The sequence below is a fragment of the Rhineura floridana genome, chromosome 11 (genome assembly GCF_030035675.1).
Source record: "Rhineura floridana isolate rRhiFlo1 chromosome 11, rRhiFlo1.hap2, whole genome shotgun sequence".
NCBI classification, from domain to species: Eukaryota; Metazoa; Chordata; class Lepidosauria; order Squamata; family Rhineuridae; genus Rhineura; species Rhineura floridana.
In genome coordinates, this window is record NC_084490.1 from 10312540 (window position 1) to 10337587 (window position 25048).

Below are 25048 nucleotides of genomic sequence, written 5' to 3' on the forward strand. Positions count from 1 at the left end.
TAAAGTTTTGCACAGGTTCCAAAGGGGGGCATTTTTTTCCCAAAAGGGGAACACTTCAACTTTCTGGGTGCAATCAAACATATTCCAAAACGCATTCCCTACTTAAAGAAACCTCAGGGATGAGGAAGCAAAGGCTCGGGGGCAAATGTGCCCCTACAGCCTCTCTATTAGGTCCTTCAGAATTTCCCCAGGCCAAACTCTCTCCCCAGACAAAACCCTACTGGCCCTGCTTTACACCTTCCCGGAGTGTTATTTCCCCCTTCTGGCTGGAATGTGTCCTCGAACTCTGTTAATGCCTTTTGCTTGCTTGGATGAAGGAGGGAGAGAAGAATGTGAGTGTGTGTGAAATTTGTACTGTACTATGGAAAGTGTATATGCATTGCTGCACCCACTTTTGTCTCTGGTCCCATCCACCATTGCACCTGGAAGGTTACCCATACGGGAATATGGCCCTTGGGCTGAATAAAAGGTTCCTCACTCATGGACTACAGCCCTGGTAGACAGACTGCTTTTGACAGTTGATGGTTTGTTCGTGAATTCACAGATATTACAAGTTCTCCTGCACTGGCACCTTTTGAAGATGTTTCTTTTTCAACAAGCCTTTTAAGTTGAGAGCTATCCCAGTCTGCCTCTGTGTCAGATTTGCTTAATATGTTTTTAATAATGTTTTTAACCTTTTTTAAAAAAATTTAAAATGTTTTTAACACTGCTTTGTCTTAATGTATTTTAAGATTTGTTTTTATGATGTTTTAAAGTGTTTTTAGTGCCTTGTTTGCCGCCCTGGGCTCCTGCTGGGAGGAAGGGCGGGATACAAATTAAATAAACAATAAATAAATAATTATCATTCTCCAGACGTTATGCTCCATGGTTATTGCTTCACAGTTTGCCATATGCTAATTTCAGCTGTGTTTGAATTTGGATGAATTCATGTTATGCAATTTGTGACCTGCAGTCACAAAATGTTATGACCTGCAATCACAAAAGTTGGAGAAGAGCTAATTTTGAAGGATAGCTGTGCTTCAATTTATGCATTGTTTAAGGAAGTGCAAACTGGTTGGCCTGCATTAATGTGCAAAGAACCAGATTCCACCCCTCCCATCCCTAATAGTCCCTAAAAGTCTCCATTGTAGATGCTCTAGCTGTAGCTATGTATGATAATTTCAACCAGCTCTAGCAATATTCTCCACTTTCTCCTGCACAGTGCAGATTTAATGCAACCATTTAATCTGCAATACATTTTGAGAATATGCAAGCCCTGTTCAGGGATTATAGCCTCCATTGTGAGGAACATTGGAGCAGGACATCCCCAAATATCTCCACACATGGATGTCCAGACCTACAGTGCAAATGACTGATGTAGTTGGGCTTTGTGTGTACCTCCACATTTCATCCAACGATGCACAAAGAAGTTTCACCTATGCAACAGGGATTCCCCTTCTTCTATCTCTCCATGCCCCAATCAATCTTCCTCCAGTGAGCCCCCCCATGTCTGAACAGACTATTAGCATTGGGTGAGTGGTAAGGGGAAGTACAGGAAGGAAATATCCCATTGTTGAGAAAATCTCAGATTGCCCTTGACTAGGTGTGTCTATGTGGTGGCTGTGTTTTGTGGGAGGATGTGTTTTCTTTAATTGAATCGATATGTGCAATTTGTGTGTCTCTGTTCAGTTTATTTGTCTCTTAGACTCACCAGTTTGCCTTCTGTGAAATGAGCAATCTGTCTGAAAATGGTCAGTTTTGTGTTATGGGACTGCGACAATAGCTCTTTTTGTTTCACCATTTTCCCTTCTATGAAATGGGTTGTTCTATGATGCTCAACAGGAACCATTTTCTGATTACCATACCATTCCCATAGTAGTCATTTTGTGACAACACCCTAATGTTCCATATTTGCCTATTAGCCCAGACAGTTTTATGGCACCCTGAATAGATGAATGACAGCAGAAAATGAATGATGAATGAATGAATCTTTATTTTTACCCCACCCTTTTTCCAAAACTGGAACTCAGGGCGGCTTACAAATAAAAACTACACATAGGTAAAAAACATACAAAAATATACAATTAAAATAGAATTAAACTATTCGTGACATTAAAACCATGAAACATACACTTAAGATACTAAGACAATTTAAAACATTAAGAATAGGACCATAGAACAATACAACAGACCTTATGAGGCCCTATCTTAAACATCTTCTAGTCCAAAAGCCTGTCGGAATAAAAAAGTCTTTGCCTGCTGATGGGAGGATAGCAAGGAAGGGGCCATTTGTGCTTCCTTAGGAAGAGAGTTCCAGAACCTGGGGGCAGCCACCGAGAAGGCCCTAACTCGCGTCCCCACCAATCACGCTTGCTAAGGTGTTGGGACTGAGAGAAGGGCCTCTCCTGAGGATCTCAATGCCCAGGCAGGCTCATATGGGAAGATACGGTCTGACAAATAGCCTGAACCTAGGCCGTATAGAGCTTTATAGGTCAAAACCAGTCAAAAATGCAGAAACAGACCAAGCTAATTGTGGGCATAATTAGGTTTGCATAATTGCAAACAATGAAGCTTGTTGCTAATTTAAGCTGGGTCAGAGATACTGACTTGATGATTACTGCATTTATTATTTAATATTTCTTATAAGCTGCCCTCTTTTGTTTAAGTCAGGCCTCAACAAAATGATAAAGCATTTGGGAGAAAAGATGCAGCCGAGTAAACCAGCACTGGAAGATAAAATGGAGAAGATCTCCACAGCCACCATGTATTTTCCTTTAGTGCTCAGGTAGGTTGGAACAAAGGAAAGCCACACACTGCAGAAGACCAACATGCTGAAGGTGATGAATTTGGCTTCATTAAAAGAGTCTGGTAACTTCCTAGCTAGGAAAGCCACAGTGAAGCTGACAGTAGCCAGGAAGCCCATGTAGCCCAAGACACAGTAGAACATGATAGTGGACCCTTCATTACATTCTAGCACAAGTTCTTCAGTCACTGATTGCATGTCAAAATCTGGGAATGGTGGAGCAATTGCTAGCCACACAATACAAATGGTGACTTGAATAAAGGAGCAGGAAATAACAATGACGAGTGCCAGTCTTTTCCCCACCCATTTCCTCATGCTGGATCCTGGCTTTGTGGCCATAAAAGCAAGAACCACAATGGTGGTTTTGGCCAACACACAAGAAACTGCCATTGAGAAGATGATGCCAAAAGCAGGTTGTTGAAGTTGACATGTCACTTTCTCGGGTCGACCAATGAATAGCAAAGTGCAAAGGAATGAGAGCAGGAGGGAAACAAGGAGAGTATAAGTGAGGTTCTGGTTGTTGGCTTTGACAATGGGAGTGTCCTGGTGCTTAATGAAGATCCCAAAAACTAAAGTTGTGATGAAAGAAAAGAACAGTGCAAATACAGCCAAGCTGATCCCCAAAGGTTCTTCATAAGACAGGAAACTTATTTTTTTTGGAACACATACATCCTTGGTGTGCTTTGGATACTGATCTTCAGGGCATTGAAAGCAGTCACCCACATCTGAAAAAGTAGAACATGGTTTTCTGTACATAAATATAGATACATTGGTTTACTATAAAGAAGTCTGAAAATGTCCTAAATCAGAGCTCCAAGATCACTCTCTAAAAGAGACAGTTTGACCTTTCTTAAGTCATTCTATTTGCAAGATGTACTCAGGGATGATCTTGTAATAACATGGTTCTTTGTCTTAATATAAACAAGCAAAGCTCATTCCTGAAAACTGAAGGTTTCTTCTCAGCTGGGATACCACAAACTAAGCATCATTCATAATTCCATGTTAATTCGATATGATGAAAACCTGTTCTTTTTACTTCTGCAGTGTTGAGTGATATATATATACAAGAGCATTCAGTGATAATATCTAACATCAAAACACAACCTGGGCTCCTTCTGGGAGAAAGGGTGGGATATAAATGTAATAAACAAACAAATAATACAACCTTTTATTAGAAGCTATCACTGAATTAAGAATGTAAAAATTATGAATTTTGTGAGAAAGGTGATAGAGAGAGGTGTTTTTCCTTCTGTAATAGAACTCCAGATCAGTAAAAGTGAATGTTAGGAGATTAAAGGAAGACAAAATAAAGCATATTACACAGCTCATCCTTAGACCATTGGAAACTACCACAAGATGTAGTGATGGCCTTCAATTTAGCCAGCTTTAAAAGAGTGATTAGGTAAATCCATGGAGTGCAAGGGTATCAGTGACACCTATTACACTTCTAAAAACTGCTCTCTGGGGAGCAACAATAGGAAAGGAAATTGACCCCCCCCCTTTTTTTTTTTTTGCTTTGCTTTGCTTTCTGCTTATAAGGCTTTCAGTCTGATCCATCAAGACTCTTCTTACCAATTATTGGAAGGATAGATAATATACAAGTATAAATCTTTATTGCATGGCCATAGGCTGTCGTATCACAATTACAACACCAACACACATATTAAAATCCCAAGATAAAATACCTAATACATAATATACATAAGATCCATAAAATGCATAAAATGGTTCATCAGGGCCCATGGATGGCCAGACAGGAAGCTATATACATATTGTTTACCATTAAACAATCACCGGGCAATTATTCACCCACTCTGTCGATCAATTACATGCCAACTCTGCAACACGCTTAGCTCGGAGCTGTTGTGCCGCCAGGGCGAAGTGGGCAACCCTATATGTGACCATATAATCTTTGTCAGATAGAAGGAAGGAAATGATATGAGGAATCTGGTAAACTCCCTGCTGAGACAGCAAACCACTCAGGAATTTAATCCGAGGGTGAGAGTACAAAGGGCACTCCAGCAAATAATGGGGCAGATCCTCGACCATTGCTGTTCCGCAAATACACAACCGCTGGTCCCATGGGAGCTGGAGGTAACGGCCTGACAGGACTGCGGTCGGCATTGTCTGAAACCTGAGCGCTGTGAAAGCTTGTCTTAAATTTATTGATATGGGGTAGGTCAGGTATCTTGCTTGCAGATGATCCTGTTTAATTTCTCTGTACCACTTGGAGAATTTAGCATTAATAATCACCAATCTATCTATCCAGAAACAATGCAGGAAAATTGTCTCCCGCAACCTCGCTTTATTGGGAAGATTTGAAGCCTGGGCTGGCATATGATACAATTGATAAAAACTAGAAAGTCTGGATAGCCAGAACTTATCCTTTGAGGCCAGTTCATAGCAGGATTTCAATATTAGCTTCGCTGGTGCCTTTTTTATAGATCCCCAGAAAGTAAGAAGGGCACAGTGGACACGAGCTCTGACTGGAGGTAATCTGGTCTCTGCTCGAAGTAGCGTTGCTGGAGTACCAATAGGTAAACGCAAGAGTTTTTTTAGAAAGTTATTTTGGATAGCCTCGAGATTGGAGAGATAAGAATCCTCCCAGCCCCAGACTGCTGCCCCATACAAGATCTGTGCGAGAACCTTACTCTGAAAATCTTTTAGTCCTCGGGCAATAAGATTGCCACCTGCTGTCCTGTAAAAATTGAGAATGGCTCCGCATGATCTTAATGTGGTGGCTTTGGTAAGTTCAATATGCTTTTTCCAGGAGAGGGTATCCTGGAAATGGATACCCAAATATTTAAATACCCGACATTGATCAATTGGGTGCCCTCCAATTGACCACTTAAGATTGCAGTGCCTTTTCCCAAAAACCATTACCTTGGTTTTAGAGTAATTAATCTGAAGTTTTTCTTTTGTACAATAGACATTTAGGCTCGCCAGTAAACGCCTTAAACCTTTGCGGGTGATGGATAATAGGACCATATCATCCGCATAGAGGAGCATCGATACTTTCCTATTCCCCAGTGAAGGGGGGGAAAAGTCTGGGCCCGCTAATTCTGTAGCTATATTATTAAGATAGAGATTAAAAAGAATTGGGGCTAACAGGCAACCCTGTTTTACCCCCTTATTAACAGGGATGGGATCGGTTAGGGAGCCGGAATTTCCTACTCTTATTCTTGCGTTGGTGTTGGAATATAGTTCCTTTATAAGAAACAGAAGCCGCCTATCGATATTAGTTTTGGCACGTTTAGCCTACATCGCTGGTCTGTCTATGGAATCGAAGGCGGCTGAGAGGTCCACAAAAGCAACATAAAGGTGTTTCATGGGACCAAGCACACTCTGTCTAGCTACGAAATAGAGTGTGAGGCAGTGATGGGTGGTACTTTGCCCTTTTCGAAAACCAGCTTGTTCAGGGCAGATGACTTGGTTGGCTGCTTCCCACTCTTCTATTTTAAGTAATAAATATTTGCTGTAGAGCTTAGCGCCGATATCCAGGAGGCTGATTGGCCGGTAATTATTAGGATCAAACCTCTCCCCCTTTTTGTAAATGGGTATGACAATACTTTGTTTCCATCCCTCCGGAAAAATACTGGTGGTGTTAAGTTGGGTAAACAGTTTGGCCAGAATAGGAGCCCACCACTCAGGAAAGTTTTTGAAAATTTCTGGTGGCAACATGTCCTCCCCTGGCGCTTTGCCTGGACTCAGGGCAGTTATAAGCGATTTTACTTGATTCACAGTAACCGGGGGCCATTGTGGCAGGTTAGACTCCTCTAGTGGGAGGCTGGTTTCGATATTTGTAACCGGGGACACATAAAGTTTGCTGTAATGTTCGTGCCAGACAGTGGCAGGTATTTGGCCAGTGATTAGATGTCTGAGAGTTTGCATCCCTTTCACCACCAAGTCCCAGAACTGACGTTCGTTTCTATCCGCTACCGCTTGGCCTAATTGTTGCCATTGCGATTTCACATACAAGTCCTTTTTCTGTTTTAACAGTAGCTTGTATGCAGATCGCAGAAGCACAAGGTGGGCATGTATAAATTTTTCCGGATTTCTTATTGCCCTCCGGGCATAGTTCGCCAACCGTCTCTTAGCACATTTACATTCATAATCGAACCATCTGTTACCCGAGAGCCAAGAGGTCATAAATTGTTTTTTCTGGGTCAGCATGGGTCTAAGGAGGGACAGAATAAGTTAGTATGGCTTCAAGGCGTCTATCTCCAGGTCTAATATTTTTTCTCTAAGGGAGTGGAGAGCACTGCTGGCCAAGAGATGTGTAACGGACGAGTGTAAAGCAATGGACCAGCATACTCTCCGTTCTGCAACTTGAATGCCCTCAAGATTTAGTGGAGGAGGCTGGGAGATAGGTTGCAAGAGCCTTAACAATGTCAAGAGGGGGAAATGGTCACTTTCGGTCCTATTCACAACATCAAACCTACACACGTCCGGAAGCAGAGCACTAGATACAAAGACAAAATCTATTACACTGGCACCCCTGCTGGTTAGGTAGGTGAAAGCTCTTCTGGTCACGTCCACAGAAGAGCCATGCAAACATTCCAGGTGGTGCAACTGCAAGAGATTCACTAACCTTCGGCCCTATTTGTTAGACACTTGGTCTTCAGACACCCTGTCACTCAGGGGAGCATAAGTACAGGGGTCCTGGTTTGAGGTGCCCCCCATCTCCAACCCAATGCCCCCCACCCTTGCATTAAAATCACCACACACAATCATTCTGGAAAAGGGAAACTGACACTCCAGTTGTGCCAAATATTCTGATAATTGGTCCCAAATACAGCCCGGGCCTACCATCCTAGCTATGGCAGGGGGGAAATACACGTTTATGATAATAAGAGGATCTGTAAAGTTTCCGGTTAGCCTCAGACACTGGACATACTGAACACAATTCATGTTTAAAGATTGGATCTCTACCGGTAGATCTACAGAGAGAAGAATACTAAGGCCGCCACTACCCCGGCCTTTAGCTTTATGCTTGACCGCAGGGGTGGAGAAAGCACGAAAACCACTGAGGAGCAGTGGGTTTTCTTGGGATATCCACATTTCCTGGAGGCAAAGTATCTTAAACTCTTTAAGAAATGGGCTCAGGTCCGCCTCCCGGAGTTTATTGGCCCAGCCCATGATGTTCCATGATAGGATCAATAGTTGTCAGTCTGGACAGATTGTGTCGGCGTCCCCACAGACACAGACACAGCCATTCGCTGCAGGGTGTAAAGAGTCAATGGCAAGGGCAGACAATCCTTTCCCCACTGCGACCGTAACTTGGCCGCCATGGGTCCTAGGGACGCTGACATTCTTGCCATCAATGGCTGGCAGGATCTGGGAGCTGAGTGCCTTTACCTCTACGGGGGCCGGATGGGAAAGGTGAGGGGGTCTGATAGTACCATCAGGGCGTTCTAGGGTGCCCATTTCAAACTCTTCCAGAAACTTCATTTTAAGCCAAGAATTGGGAGAGATACTATTAACCCTAATAACATTTACTGTATCAGGTATCCGTATCATGTGGGGCATTACCACGCTTGGGCCCAATGGCTTGACCTGATCCGCTATATGCCCTTGGGTTGCAATTGGAGTTTCCCCCTTGTGTGTTATCACTTCCACCTCCTCTGTTTCTCTAGGGCTTCTAAGCGGAGCTAAAGATGGAATCAAGGGGGCCTGCGCATGGATACTGACAAGCTGCAGCTTTAACTGTTCAAGTCTACTTAAAATTTCATTCCGACCTCTGGATGAAAGAGAACCAAAGGAATGTGACAGCATTTTTTCCTCTTTGTCAAAGGGGTCGTTACACCACCCAGCAGGTTGGCTCCCCTCTCGTGTCTGTACTTCCAATTTCCCTGTGTGGGTAACTGTCTCGGTAACTCCCCTCCTGTTGCACAGCTCCGATGCATCCAGATCGATTAACAATCCTTGTCTTAGCTGGACCTCATCCTGGGAATACTTATTATGAGAGCAAGAGCAGGGCATAAGGTCCACCGGTGGGGCCCTGTTTTCAAAGTATCTTGTTGGAACTATACCTTGATTGGCCAGGTCCTCCTTCTTATGCAGAATGGAACTAGTCATTGTCTGAGATGAAAAAGTGGCCACAGCGCGGGCACTGCTGCCGTTGTAGTACAGGTTTTTGACCTGCTCAATATCATTTATATCAAGGGGTATTGTAGAGAAACCCTTTAAAGTTTCCACGAGATGAAATTTGCGTGCGTCTTGAGCTATGAAACCCCTGGGTTTGGGGTAGTTTACAAAGACCAGCTTACGTTGGTTCAATACTAGGTCCCATTTCGAGGTCTTGGGTTTTGTCGTCTGTGTCTGGCTTGCATGTTCCCTGAGGAGAGCATCATGCCATGGATCTTGATAAGGAATATAAAGACCTGTCATGCTGGCAGGGGCAGTTCTATGAGAGGCCGGAGAAGTAGTAGGGGACCAGTGCTTATTATAATCCTCTTGTTGAATTGGGAGAATTGTCTTAGTAGACTTCTTTGGAGATGGAGGCTCCACTTCTTTTTTTTTTTTTGCCCTCGCTGTTGATAATTGGTCCATCAAATCGAACAATTTCTTAAAATTCATTTTGTTACCTTGCGCCAATTTTTGAGTTTTCAAATTTTTACTCTTTTTCACGTTGATTGGTGGCCGCCTGCACTTTCGGGAGGTCTTGCCATTTGAAGGGCAGGTCTTGATCACAAGGGAAGGAGCTAGCTGCGTGTGATTTTGAGTAGAAAGCGGTTCGGCAATCGGGAGAGGAGCGGTGGATTTTTGGTGCAGCTCAACTAAAGTTGTTAGGAGCTGATGGCATTCACTCAAAAAGGTTTTCACATGCTCCAACTCTGTTGCCAACATGAATAGCCATCCTGCTAGTGGAAGGCCCGACCCAGAAGAATCTGGTAGGTTGTCTTGCTGCTGTAACTCCGACTGTACACTAAAATTTTCCTTCATTTCAGGGGCCTTTTCAGGTAGGGGACTTATTGATGTAGGCTCCATTGGGGTGGCCTCTGGCTCTAAGGCACATGACTGTGATGGAACATCAGGGGTAACCTGCTCTGCCAGGACATCAGGGGGTTCCTTGTGCTTAGTGGGCAGTGACATCTCTAGGCATCTTCCTAATGGTTGTGTTGTGCTTTTTGCACAATGATTCTCAACCAAAGCAATTTCAGCAGCCAAACTTAAGGCTGAAGATTCCCCCGAATTCCCCTGAGTAATGCCCTTAAGGGAGAAAGACCAGTCTAGAGGGGAAGTAGGTGCTTGATTAATGTCCACATCTGGCCGCTTATGTGGGAGAGTAGTAAAAAAGTGAGTGATTTTTGATTGGCCTCCACAGGCCCTGAAGGCCATGTCTGTTGCCTGATGGGAGGGGGAACTTGCAGCCTGCATCTTCCTCCTCCTCGTAACTTTCCGCGGAGGCAAGCATTCAAATGTGGATAAAGCTCCCAGGGCTTTCCTGGCTTATCTTGTCAGAGGCATTAAGGTGTTGTAGTTTGACTCAGCCCCGCCCCACCACCCTGAGCCGTTCCTCCGGAAATATCAGCTTATGGGGGGCTTTCCATGAGTGGCTGTACTTCATCGGCAAAAATTACCAAGAAGCGGCTTGGTTATGTTTGAATGGATTGTTATAAGCCTCTTTTACTGTATTTAGCATCCAACAGGGCAGCGAGTGAGTCTGAGATTTCAAATACAAGCTGTTCTGTTAAACAAACGCTGGGCAGATCTTCAAGGCCATAGTCACTATAAATCTTCTATTTGCAAGATTAACCTACACGCTGCCTCCCTTTTCATCAGGGGAGAGTGATTGAAGCTGGAAGCAAACGGAACTTTTGCCAGACAGTATGCAATAGATTCGGCCCTCTGATCTCTTACTGAAAACTTAAACAAAGTTGGCCGGGGTCTGGGATAGATTGAAAAACTCACCCAGCGCCATTAAACATCCAACTGGAAGTCCGATAGATAATATTGGCAGAACTTTATCTGCCTATTTTTAACTTGTTAAGGAAGTTGAGCAAGGAAGAGGATGATATAAAGCTTATAGTAAGTAGGGTGTCCCCTGAACATCTCCATCAGCAGGGAACACTCTCTCCCAGTTCCCACCTTGACAGACATGGAAATTTCAATGATGGCTAAAAGGGTATTGGCAGCTGAATAGTGTAGGAGTTTGAAAAATTGGATTTTTTTTAAAAAAAATAGGGTCCCAATTAGGCAAGTATAAAGGGAGTCTATAACAAGGAATTTTGAGAGACCTTGGTTTGACATGAGTTTGATATGAACAGAAAATATCACTCTCATAGAGAAATTTGAACATTTGAGTGAAGAATTACTGTTGCATTATGTTTGGAAAGTATTGTTAAGCTTACAACATCACATGGCATTCTGTTATGCTTACACTATGGGAACATCTAACCACAGGAAGGGGGAACTGACCTCTTGCTATGAGACCCAATGGCAAGTGAGTACAACAGGTTATTTCAAGATCAAAAGCAATGTTTGGTTTTACTCCCACCTACTGGCACCAGTATGTTACACATGTATTAACTGAGTTTGTCACTTTTAAATGCAGTTTGAGGGAGTCTAATTTTAAAGACCCAGAAGGATTTCTGAAGCCATACAGTCTATCAGAAATTCAAAGAAGGTAATAACAAGGGTAGACATGAGCACCCAAGTCATTTTTAGATGGCAACAAGGGATCAAAGTATCTTAGAGATCATGTTTGAAATCTATAACAGTTTATAGTTGAAGTTTGTGACAATTGAAAGGATCTTGGTTAAATCCAAAAGAGATGAAGCCTCATAGAACATACAGGTGGTATTTTTAAAATGATTGTTAAATAAAACTGAATTAGAGGAAATGTCTCTGTGCATTAGGGTTGCCAGGTTCATGGCCTGAGACTGATCCTGTATCTTTAGGAGAAGAGAATGACAGCCAAGTGCAGGTGTTCTTGCAACTCTGTAATGGGAAAAACCACAAGGTGGAATTTTCCCTCCCCCCCCTCCACAACTTTTAAAGATACAGAAGACCTCTTGGTTGCCAGCCCCAGCTTCCAAGAGGTCTTCTGTATCTTTAAAAGTTGTGCAGGGGAAAAGGAGAATTCCACCTTGTGGTTTTTCCCATTACAATGTTGCAAGAACACCTGCACTTGGCTGACTTTGTCTTCTCCTAAAGATACAGGATCGGTCTCAGGCCATGAACCTGGCAACCCTATATGTGCATAGTACAGTAGCAAGCTGCAGGTTGCAAAAGGGAAACAGCTGCATCCTGTTTTGCTCCTGGCAGGAAGCAAATGAAATGAGGAATCTAGCCTGAAACTGGATCACACTTGTGTGAGGAGGGGAGATGCTTTAAAATGCTAAAATAATGCCAGTATAAGGATGCTACTTAGATAGAAACTATAGCTTTAGGTTTTGTATAGGTGCGGGTTTTAATTAATGATAAAATGGCATAAGTATATATTAAGAGAAAGCTTCAGTTGATTCCAAGAGATGTGCTTGTTCATTTTATAAAGAAGACGACCAGAGATATGGTATTACAGCAACACTTTAAAAATACCTTTAAAATTGATGGTAAGGAAATACTGGTGATGAAAGAAATTCCTATTAGACTTTTACGTAAGAGAAAAGAATATGCTTTCCTTACAGAGAAACTTAAGCAACGCAAAATTCAATTTAGATGGGATGTTCCAGAAGGAGTGATCTTTACATTCAGACAACAGAAATATAGATTGAATACTGTTCAAAAAGCAAGGGACTTCTTGAGAAAAGCTTCAAAAGATATGGATGAAGATAAACTCAAAGATATGGATATAATTCCTGGGGAACAAAGTCAACAAATGCAGAGGAAGGGAAGGAAGATGATGGATTAAGAGGAGCATCAGGCACATTTTAAAATACACGCTTAAAGATGGATTACAAATATCTAACTTGGAATATAAATGGAGCCAATACGGCGCAGAAGAGAAAGAAAGTGTTTCATTAATTGAAAAAATTAAAATTGGATATAATTTGTTTACAAGAAACTCATATTAAGAAGAAAGATTCCAAATATTTGATTTGTAAAAATTTGGGTGAAGAATTTATTTCGGCTGGACCAAAAAAAAAAAAATGGAGTTGTTCTCTACATTAACCCACAATTGCTTCCTAAATTGGTATTACTGGATGATAGTGGTAGATTTGTGGGGGTCGAAATTACTCTACAGGGTACAAACATTTTGATAGTGGGTATCTATGCCCCCAATGAAGATAAAACAAGGTTTTACACAGGACTTATGGAAAAATTGTCAGAGTTTTCATATGACCATTGGTGCGTTATGGGTGATTGGAATGGGGTAATCTCACCAAAAATTGATAGGCTTTCTGAAAAAAATATCAAAGAGACACAGGGTAAATTACCGAAGATTTGCTTTGAACTGATGGAACATTTAGAATTGGTGGATACCTGGAGATATATAAATGATAATGCAAAGGAATTTACTTATTTTTCAGAAAGACACAAAACATTCTCGAGGATTGATATGATTTGGATGTCTAAAATTTTAGCGAAGGACACTTTTAAAATGGATATACTACCAAAAACTTTTTCGGATCATAACCCTGTGATATTAACTTTAAAAAAGAAAAATCTTGGATTTAGATGGAGACTAAATGAATCTTTATTACAGAATGACAAAGTAGTACAAGAATGTAAGAAGAAATTAAAAGAGTTTTTTGAACATAATTTACATAAAGGAACAAGTGAAAATATCGTTTGGGATACAAGTAAGGCATTTATGAGGGGATATCTTATTAAATGTAACTCTGAATTAAAAAAAAAGAAACAACAAAAAATGCAATTAATTTTGGAAGAAATAAAACAAAAAGAGGAAGAATTGAAAAAGAATCCAACTAAAGTTTCTATTGTAAATCAAATCAAAATGTTACAGAAGCAAGTATCAATGCTGACAGTTAGAGAAATTGAAAGAAAACTAAATTTTGCTAAACAAAGGACTTTTGAATTTGCAAATAAACCTGGGAAATGGTTAGCATATAAATTAAGAAAAGAACGTCAAAAAAAATATCATTTTAAAGATACAAGAAGGAGATGAGACGTTGACAGATAATGTAAAAATTAAAAAGATTTTTCATCAATATTATTCAACATTGTACAAATGTCAGGAAATTTCATCTGAAAAAATAGAAGAGTATATATCTAAACAGAATTTGCCTAAAATTACAGACTTTCAGAGACAAGCTATTAATGGTCCTATTACGTCAAGAGAGATATCTGAAGCTATAAACAAAATTAAATTAGGAAAGGCACCAGGACCAGATGGGTTATCTGCAATGTATTATAAATGTTTGGAGGAAGAACTCTTACTACCTTTACAGTCTACAATGAATCTTATTCTGCAAGAGGGAAAGATACCGGATAGTTGGAAAAATGCTAATATAACATTAATACCTAAAGAGGAGCAAGATTTAACTAAAACAAAAAATTATCGACCAATATCTCTATTGAATAATGACTATAAAATTTTTACAATGATCTTGGCAGAAAGATTGAAAATAATATTGCAACAATTTATTCAGGAAGATCAATCAGGGTTTTTACCTAAAAGACAATTACGTGACAACGTTAGGAATGTCTTGAATGTCTTGGAATATTTAGAACAACGAAATGATAAACAAGCAGCTTTGATTTTTTTAGATGCTGAAAAAGCATTTGATAATTTGAATTGGAAATTTATGTTCCAGGTTTTGGAGCAAATGGATTTTGGAGACAATTTTATAAAATGGATTAGATCGATTTATACATCTCAGAAGGTTCAGATAATTGTAAACGGAGATTTAACGGATTCATGTGAAATACAAAAGGGTACAAGACAGGGATGTCCTTTATCTCCCCTTTTTTTTATTCTGGTCTTAGAAGTGCTGCTTAGAGATATAAGGCAAGATAAAAGAATTTCGGGATTAAAGATAAAAAAAGAAGAATATAAATTGAGAGCATTTGCTGATGATTTGATAATTGTACTAGAAAACCCTTTGGAAGGAATTAATGTATTGATGGACAAATTAAAAGAATTTGGACCGTTAGCAGGATTTAAGATCAACAATCAAAAAACAAAGATGTTGGTGAAAAATTTAACTTTAAGGGAACAGAAAGAGTTAATGGACAAGACAGATTTTACAATAGAGAAAAAGTTGAAATATTTAGGTATCATTATGACAAATAAAAATTCAAAGTTGTTTCATAATAATTATGAAAAATTATGGACAGAGATTAAGAAAGACTTGCTAAAATGGGATAAACTACAACTGTCATTAATGGGTAGAATATCTGTGATAAAAATGAATATATTACCGAGAATGATGTTTTTGTTTGAAACAATACCTGTAATATCTTCTGATTTACCTTTTAAACAATGGCAAAAAGATATCTCTAAATTTGTATGGCAAGGAAAAAAACCAAGAGTTAAATTTAAACTACTACAAGATGCCAAAGAAAGAGGAGGACTGGGATTACCAAATCTGAGGCTTTATTTTGCTGCCTGCTGTCTAGTCTGGATAAAGGAATGGATCTTATTGAGGAATAAAAGACTATTGGATTTGGAGGGCCATAATTTGAAGTGGGGATGGCATGGATATCTATGGTATGACAAAGTAAAAGTAAATGTAGACTTTAACAATCATTTTATAAGACATCCTCTGTTGAAAATATGGAATAGATATAAACCAAGGTTTTATTCGAAAATACCATTATGTGTCTCAAGTCAAGAAGCGTTTTATAGAAGAGAAATGGCTGGAAAAGAGAAATGGTTAACTTATCAAGAACTATTAGAAAATGTACATGGAGAATATACAATGAAAGAGAGAGAACAACTGACAAAGGAAGGATATAGTTTTCAATGGTTTGCCTATTTACAATTGTTAGAAAGATATAAAATGGACAAGAAAATGTATGGGTTTGAAATAAGTAAATCTGATTTTGAAATAGGATTGTGTACAAATGATGAAAATATAATTGCGAAAATGTATAAACTCTTATTGAAAATGGATATGGAGGAAGAACAAGTAAAAGAGTGTATGGTAAAGTGGGCAAAAAATTTTGGTTATAACATACAAATGGATCAATGGGAAAATATGTGGAAAAAAGGTTTGAAATTTACACTATGCTATAATCTTAAAGAAAATTTTTATAAAATGATGTACCGTTGGTACATGACTCCAGAAAAGTTGTCAAAAATGTATAGTAATGTTTCTAATGTTTGTTGGAAATGTAAACAACAAGAAGGATCATTTTATCATATGTGGTGGTTATGTAAAAAGGCAAAATCATTTTGGGCACAGATAGGTAGGAAGATGCAAAAAATTCTAAAGATAAATATTCAGTCAAAACCAGAATTTTTTTTATTGGGTTTTATGGATAAACAAATAGAAAAGAAATATGGAAGAATAATATTATATATGATTACGGCAGCAAGATTATTATATGCACAAAAGTGGAAAATGGAATCAACACCAACAATGGAAGAATGGCTATTGAAATTAATGGACTTAGTAGAAATGGATAAATTGACATGTTTACTTAGAGAAAAATCGACAGATACATTTCTTAAGGAATGGAAGCCTCTCTTAGACTTTTTGTTGAAAGATCAAAATAAAATGATGATACTGGGATTTGACGATTAATTAAGACAGCCTATGGAGAAAAGGGATTCTGTATGTATACATTAAGGGACAGGTTTGATGTATATTATATACTTATAGCTGATCTGCGACAAATCGGAAGTCAACTATTTTATTTTCATTATTTGTTGATGTATTGTTATGTTTTTTTGACTTTGTTTTGTTTGTTTTTGGAAAAATTTGAATAAAAATTATTAAAAAAAAAAAAGAGAAAGCTTCAGTTGAACAGGCCATCTTGGGTCATCAATGATTGACATTTTTTTTGTCTGGGATGGCCTGAGGCTCATGAAGAGGGGAACCTAAAGGGGACAGAAACCACAAGATTTAAGAGGAACAAGTGCACACTTTGGAGTAAACAGACCCACATCATCTTGGGTGCACATTTTCTGGGAAGGGGTAGGAAGGCTGGTAGACAATTAGCTTTAGTGGTTTCGCAAAAATTAAGGACAGCAATACAGAACTGGGTTTGTATATCTAAGTCTGAAAAGTATAGTGCCAAAGTTAATAAAATAGAAAAAAATCCAACTTTAATCTTCTCAAATATTAATATGTATATAACAAAATGTCTAAAAACTCTGTAGTATTGACATATATGTAGAATATATACAAATATCAACTGATGTTGTGACAAGCCAAATAGTACATAACATTTTTTTTTGTTATAGACCAAACATGTTTCTACCCTAGCAGGTCTTCTTTAGTGGTCAATATAGATGTGTGGTTCAATTTTGTCACTACATAAACAGTTTGCTGTTGTATCAAAACATTATATACTGACATGGAATGGAAATGGACTGCCTTCAAGATAGACGTATTTCCTATTTTGCAATAAAGAGAGTGGCAATGCCCTCCCCCTCACCCAACAATAAAAACAGTGCATAGATGACTGCAACAAACCAGTCCCTCTCTGGAGTACCTGCTAGTGTCACGAAATCCCCCTACAGTAGTTAAGTTGCAGAAGAGCCACTGTATTTGCTAATGCCAGTTTCAATATAAATAAGTGTCTTACGTCTTTATTTTGGGATATGGGATGTTATCAAACACTACACACAACTTTTCTTACTCTTCTGGTTTGAGATTGTCCCTTCTGGACATGGACGGCAATCAAAGCAGCAAAATGGTTCCCCTTCCTTCTTAACTCTCCTATAACCAGGTTGGCAATTATCATTGCACAGTGAATGGGGCAGTATCTGTCCAGAAATGAGAGGAGAGAGTCTGTCAACACGTATTCTTGGGATTCCCTTGTGTGTGTCCACCACCCACTTGATCCCTAAAACACACTTACAAAAGGACAGGACCTTTTTCTGGGGTCAAACCATGCATTATCCCCCCCTCCCTGAATCCTCCCAAGTTTAGCATCTGTATTGAGCTGATATTGTTTTGTCTGGTTTCCATTGGCATTCCTATGGGCTTTCTAGTTGGTGGAAGAGTCTGATGGACAGGCTTTTAGGTTCAAAAGCTGCATCTGATGACCATTTGTTTGCCTATTTTTTGCCTCATTATCATTCTTGTGATCCAGCATTCCTGGTGGTTTAAGCAATAGAGTTCAAGACTTTGCTGGGATCAATCAAGTAAATGAGACAGGAAATATGGGTGGAGTCTTACCCAGGGTCTTTCACTGTCTAGGGCATCTTTTCGTTCACTTCTGAACTCAAAATGGAGGCTACAGGTGAAAGCTTCATAACAAGCATGCTAGAATTCAGAAAAATACTTTTTATGAATTGGTAGCTCACAGGTCATGTTACAGTTAAGGAATATACAGTTAAGAAATTGGTTGATGACTTCATTTTCAAGGAGCATTTTTTTACACAACCTGTGGGCTCCTGCTGAGAGGAAGGGTGGGATATAAATCATATAATGACAACGATGACAACAATGATAATGATGACGATGACGATGACAACAACAACAACAACAAGAACAACAATAATGGGCTGTACTGATCACAGATTTACTATATTATATCTAGTATATTCCTCCTATCTAGAAGGGCCTTCAGACACAGCCATTTAAAGGATCAAAACACTGTACCAGTTTTTGAACCCTTTGGAAATTATTTCATGTTACATGCGAAATAGTCTTGGATTCTACCTGGTTAAACCTCCTGGGCCAGATTATGGCATCCTCTTGAATAGTGAACACATTTTCTGGAAGACCTACAACATCCATCTTCCCAACTTTGACTCTTTGAAATGACTGGTTTGGGAATACGATCCAGTTGATTATATCAAAACCGGCAATGATTTCACCATTTTGATTAAAGGAAACCTTTTCACCAGCACTGTTGTTAAATGAGACACTTCTCAGAAAGTGGTGTAACTAGGTTGAGAGGAGGAAAAAAGCAAGTCACAAAGATACATGAAAGGACTTAACATGGCATGCATGATAATATTTCAGTCCTGACAGATGTGGTTCCATTTAAAAGCAGTAAGCAGATTTATTCATTTATAAAAATATTTATATACCTCTATTAATAAAAAACAAAGCGGTTTACAGCATACATAAATACACAATAAAACCACATAAAAATTTAAAATCAGAAATCAGTAACTATTACAGAAGCATAACTTCTCAAATGCTTGCATAAGCTTGATGACATAGAAGTTTTCAGGAGGCATTTAAAAGACAGAACAGAAGGTGCCTGCTGAATCTCTTTTGTCAGAGCATTCCACGGCACTGGGCCGATGGCACTGAAGGCTTGATTTCTTTTTGTTGTCAAATGAGACTGGCCAACTCAGGGGACCACCAATGAGGAGGAAGATAGGAAGATTCAGGACAGACAAAAGGAAGTACTTCTTTACTCAGCGCATAGTTAAACTGTGGAATTTGCTCCCACAAGATGCAGTAATGGCCACCAGCTTGGATGGCTTTAAAAGAAGATTAGACAAATTCATGGAGGACAGGGCTATCAATGGCTACTAGCCGTGATGGCTGTGCTGTGCCACCCTAGTCAGAGGCAGCATGCTTCTGAAAACCAGTTGCCGGAAGCCTCAGGAGGGGAGAGTGTTCTTGCCCTCGGGTCCTGCTTGCGGGCTTCCCCCAGGCACCTGGTTGGCCACTGTGAGAACAGGATGCTGGACTAGATGGGCCACTGGCCTGATCCAGCAGGCCCTTCTTATGTTCTTATGTCAGGCTGGGATATAAGGGTTCAGGTGGTCCCTAAGGTACCCTGGACCCACGTTGTTCAGGGCTTTGTAAATTACTACAAGGATTTGTATTAATTGGCTTGGTAGTAATTGAGCAGCAAGTGCAGCTTTTAAACAATGGTGTCACATGATGTCAGCCATGTGCCCCCATTAGCAATCTGGTTGTCACATTCTGCATCAGTGGGAGCTTCCAAACCAGTCCCAAGGGCAGCTCCATTTAATGTACATTGTAGTTATCCAGCCACAGGGTTACCAACGCATGAACTACAGTGATCAGGCTATCCCTGTCCAAGAACAGCTGTAGCTGGAAAACCAGACAAAGCTGGTAAAAGGCACTCCAGTCACAGAGGGCACTTGAGCCTCTAATGACAGAGATGTATCCAGGACAAGCTTCTTCTGTGGGAATGAGACCTGATCCAGAATAGGTAACTCCTGGGCACAGAGATCACCAATCCAAAGAGCCTCTGTCTTCATGGGATTCAAGCACAGTTATTTGACCTCATCTAGTTCACCCCTGCATTCAGACATTGATCCAGAGCTTTTGCAGCCTCTACTGAGGATTCAGATGTTATGGGAAAGAAGAGCTGTGTTTCATCAGCATAGTGATGACACCTTACTCTCAAACTCCTAATGAACACAACCAATGGCTTCATACAGTTATAAAAAAGCACTGGGGAAAGGATAGCACCCCACGGAACCTCATAGCACAAGTACCAAGGGGGTGAAGAGTATTCACCCAGTGCTATTCTCTGAACATGGCCTTGTTGGTAAGAATGGCAGCACTATGATATGGTGCCCCCAATACCCACCCTATTGAATTGGTCCAGGAGAATACCAAGGTCAATGGTATAAAAAAACCACAGAGACTGAAAAGAAGTAACAGGATTGCATTCCCCTGTCTCTCTCATGATAAAGGTCATCCATCAGAGTGACCAAGACTGATTAAGCTCCAAAACGGGTCTGAACCCAGATTGTAGTGGATCTATCTAATCAGTGTCATCTAGGTATGCCTGCAGTGATTGTAGTAGTAGCAGCTGAGCCCCTCCACCAATCCACCCGCTGGTCCAGATCTGTGTCTGCCAACCCATCTTCTTCACTCCCTCAGCCCCTCCAAATATGTGTCTCTCTTCACTTCCTTCAAAGGTTGCAGCACAGGAGCAGCAGTAGTGGATACAGGAAATGCAAGAAAGGTTGGATTACTCTCTTCCTCTCTTCCCCTTCAGAACCATGCCTAATAGCTTGCCAGAGTCTTATATTACCTGTTGTGGCTGTGGATTAAGAAATGTCTGTATCTCTCTATCTGCCAATGTTCGCTGTTTGAACTGGAATGACTGCATATTGTGCAAAGCATGAGCTACAGCATGGACTGCATTGTAGATGCTGTAGCTGTGGCCAGTCATGCTCATTTCAAAAACAGATGCAAGAAGAGTCTCCAGCTTCTCTTCTCCTGTGCAGATTTTTCCGTCCCTCTCTTCTATCCCACTCTTCCGAAATGAACAGTTAAATGCCTCTTTCCAGAAGTCCTCAATGAAGCCATCATCTTTTTCTGAATTAGGGCTCCTCATCTGAAGAAACCTTTGGAATCCCAACACCTCCTTTGAGTGAATTGTAAAGGATAGAGCACCATGGAGGATCTCCATGCTCCAACTTCTTTGAAAGTGAAATGATGTGAACTCCATCTGGGCTGTCATCACCCAAACTTTTGCTTTAGTTTGCATTGGTATATCTTCAAATTCTGCAGCCACGGGTATCATTCTTAAGAAATGTATGTCCTGAATTTCTCCATGAACAACCACAATATTCGTAGTGCTTTCCATAATAATGCTGAATGTTTCAAAGCCCTCCTTCACTGTGCGTTCAATGTCACCAATAAATGTTAGTTTTGGGAATCTTTGTATGAACTCAAAGCATATGCCTCTCTCAGAAAACACAGGGAGGATTTTTTCAATAAATTTCTCTGTATTTTTCTCATTCTGAGAAAGCACTCCAATCCATGTCCACTTGAAATGGAGCAGTAACTGAAGAATCCCCATGAAATGATGGGTCCCATTTGGGAACATCTGGTGGAAGAAAACAGCTTGTGTTTTGTCGTTCATTTGTGGAGCAGAGCCATATATGAGCTAATAAAAGGGGGAGAAAGTAGTAAGAGGGAAGTGATATTACTAAAATAAATGCTTCATACTAAAGGTCAAAAGAATATAAAGAGTTCTTGTGGATCAGTCCAAAAGCTCATCTTTTCCAGCATCCTGTTTTCACTGTCCAACCAGCAGCCTGAAAGCAGGACATGAAAGCAAGAACATTCTCCACAACTCATGATGCCAAACAATTTAAAGTCATACTTCTTCCAGAAGTGGAGAGGGAAAATGTTGTATCTGCAGGTGCTATTCAATGCTAATCCTACTCAAAGTAGACCTGTTGAAGTTAATCGACATGGCTAACTTGCATTCATCAATTTCAATGTGCCTTCTCTCAGCAGAACATACTTGAATATAATCCTGAATGTGTACGTGTATTTTTATTGATAAATTTGGCAAACTGAGCTGAATTTGGCCTTGAGCTGAGATTCAGTGTGTTGACTTCAATGTCCAATGGTTATGTGTAAACTAGGAGAATTTCCTTTCAGTTTTTTTTATTTCTGTGAATGTGATGGCTCAGAAATCTTGGAAATCTCAGAAATTTACTGATACAGGCTTTACACCATGGGTTGCCAATGTTCAGCAGGGGTGACACATGTGGCACACCTAGATAGGAGCTGGAAGGACAGCCTTGCTATGACATAGAACTGGATCTATATATTTTCCCCTTCACACAACCTACCAATTGGTTTATACACAGATTGTTCCTGCATAAATGTTGCAGGGCTTAGCTTGAGCACCCTGTGATGACTTGTGCTAGTAATGTGCTCTTTGCCCAGAGCAAAAGCAAAATAAATGCATAGTCTTACGCTTTTGTGCACAGTTCTAGTTCACAGTAATGGTGAAGCTAAAAAACATTAGCATGTACTGGGAGAAATGGATGGAAAATGGGCACTTCAATTTTTCCCCTCTCCTGCACAATCCTTCCCAGCATCACAAGGGGAAAATACTTAATGTTTGGGAACAGAAATGTAGCAGGGCGCCACCAGGCAGGTAGGCATCCTCTGCAATGTCATTTCTTGCCAGGACCAATGTACCTGTCATTTTGTCTGTAAATGTGTTGTACTATATACTACAATATGTACACAGCAATGTCCCTTCAAAATCCCACATGAATCATAAGGATTCCTTTCCTAGAGCTTGATCTTACTTGTGGCATCTTGTACATACAGAGGATGGTTGCCATGTGGAGGCACACATTTGAGTTGGGTCCCCCAATAACAGCTACCAGAGTGTTCTCTGTGTCACAACTGTAGTTAGGGATGAATCTGCCTTGCCTGGAGAGGAGTTCCATTGAGGCAAGATAGGTCCAGATTTCACCAAACTGGCTATTATATATATGGAATCCCAAGGTGACATTGGGTAAGATTTGGGTTTTTTTGTTGATCTCCTTTACAGCAAATGCCAAGGCCAGGATGTGCTGGTAGGTCTGAGTCATCATCCTGCAACATGGGTTACATAGTGCAAAATATATCATCATCTTCAGATTAGAATATTATCTCCCTGTCCCCCAGCATTTATCGATTGATTGATTGGTAGATAGGCATGCAGATATATATTACACCAAGATGTTCTGTATGTAAGTGTGAAGAAAGTTTATCCTCAAGCAGAAAAAAATAACAATTTACTTAGCAAAGCTAAGGGGGTTTTTTTTGGCAAAAAGAAATTTACTGAAGAAAAAAGTTATCCATACATTGTACAAATTATATACCGTAGATATTGTTTATTAATCATATTCAATAATTCCTTCCCCTCTTTAAGAGGAATGTTGAGGTTTATGGTTAGTTTAAGAAGCAGATCAGCCTTTCCCAAACTTTGGATCCTCAGGTTTTTGCTGTACTACAACTCCCATCAGCCCCATCCAGCACCGACAAAGGTCAGGAATTATGGGAACTGTAGTCCAGCTACATCTGGGAACGCAAAAGTCAGGAAAGGCTGGAGTAGATTATTGTGTTAACACCTATTGGAGAAAGGAAAACCTATTCAGTCAATAGATTCCCTGTGCCTGTTCAGGTTTAAATTTACTTAGCAATGTCCACAGCTTTATTTCAGGATTTCTCAAAATCCAACCCACACCCCTAATTGCCACATAACAATGTCATTATATTCAGACCCCCACTGAAAATGTAAAAATAAAAATAAAAGTAACATGCAAATATTGACTATCCTGTCCTCTCGTATCTTGAGAGATACAGGTCTTGTTTGCATGCCATTTCTAACCAAGACATGAGTGCAACATGAGTGCATGAGTTGCTGGGCATTCTCACCACTTCCAGTGCCCAGCACCTGATATTCAGAGGCATAATCTCTCTGATAGTGAATGTAAAACCCACCATTTCAGCATCATACAACAGTATACTGTGTGTTCACATTTAAACCATAGTTTAGTTTACCTATGGTTTAAAGTGAGGTGCCAACAAGACCACAATCAGGTTGTAGGAGCAACTGGCAATTGAGCATGCATTCCTGCACAATGGTCACAAATATCATCCTGAACTGTATGGTCTTGGGGTGGGGAAACAATCAGAATGAATAGCTAATAGATATAATCTAACTATGGGTTTAAAATTTCACTTCATAAAGTACTTCTCAAAACAGCTACAAAAATATATTGCAAATAACCTGAAGGAAAATGGAGACAGGGCATATCATGCATTTGTTCCTGTTAAATGGGAAGAGCTGTGATGTGTTAGATTTGCCATAGAGCCAGGGAATTCCTTATGGATTGATGGAATTCCTCACAGGAAGGAACCTGGAACCTCAGTTTCTCCCACTAACCTAAACAAAACAAATAAACAAAAAACTCCAGAACGAGAAAATTGATAGTCGTAATGAGCAATGAAATGTATGATGCAAAAGTAGAAATATATTCATTACAGAGGGATGCTATTGTTTTAAATCTCAATTACATACATTTGGTCATCAGAACGTTCCTGAGATGGATGCTTTTCGAAGGTGATGGTATTTGAAAATATGTAGACCTGAGACATAATGCCAGCAATGATGTGGTCCCCTGACTGATAATATTGGTGAAGAATAGGAAGAGGGTCTAAGGTGGAACATGCAGCAATAGAAGCCTTGCACATAGCCTGAGGAAGCAGCATTAATACTAAGATAACAAATAATACCATCTTTCAGGAAAAAATCTTCATCTTTGAAAAGTATTTATCTCTTCCTACACAATAATTAGAGTGTCCTTGATTAGCAAAGCTTCACTGGAGTGACCACTTATTCAGCAGACTTAAAGCCAGAAATGTGCAAATAACCACTGTTTAGACTGGCAGAATAGATCCTCCATGGTGCAGAGTGGTAAGCAGCGGTAACACAGCC

General features: G+C 40.0%; 1 protein-coding gene across 1 annotated transcript; it reads right to left on the reverse strand.

The window, feature by feature from the left end:
• Window positions 1-2605: 2605 nt before the first annotated feature.
• Window positions 2606-24762, reverse strand: LOC133366312 (vomeronasal type-2 receptor 26-like). The gene is made up of 6 exons (XM_061589275.1): window positions 24632-24762; window positions 22869-23160; window positions 20843-21703; window positions 18529-18756; window positions 17501-17627; window positions 2606-3507 (listed from the first exon to the last, which is right to left on the reverse strand). Exons 1-6 carry the CDS (start codon window positions 24706-24708, stop codon window positions 2606-2608), a joined length of 2487 nt encoding a protein of 828 aa, XP_061445259.1. The 5' UTR covers window positions 24709-24762.
• Window positions 24763-25048: the final 286 nt, after the last annotated feature.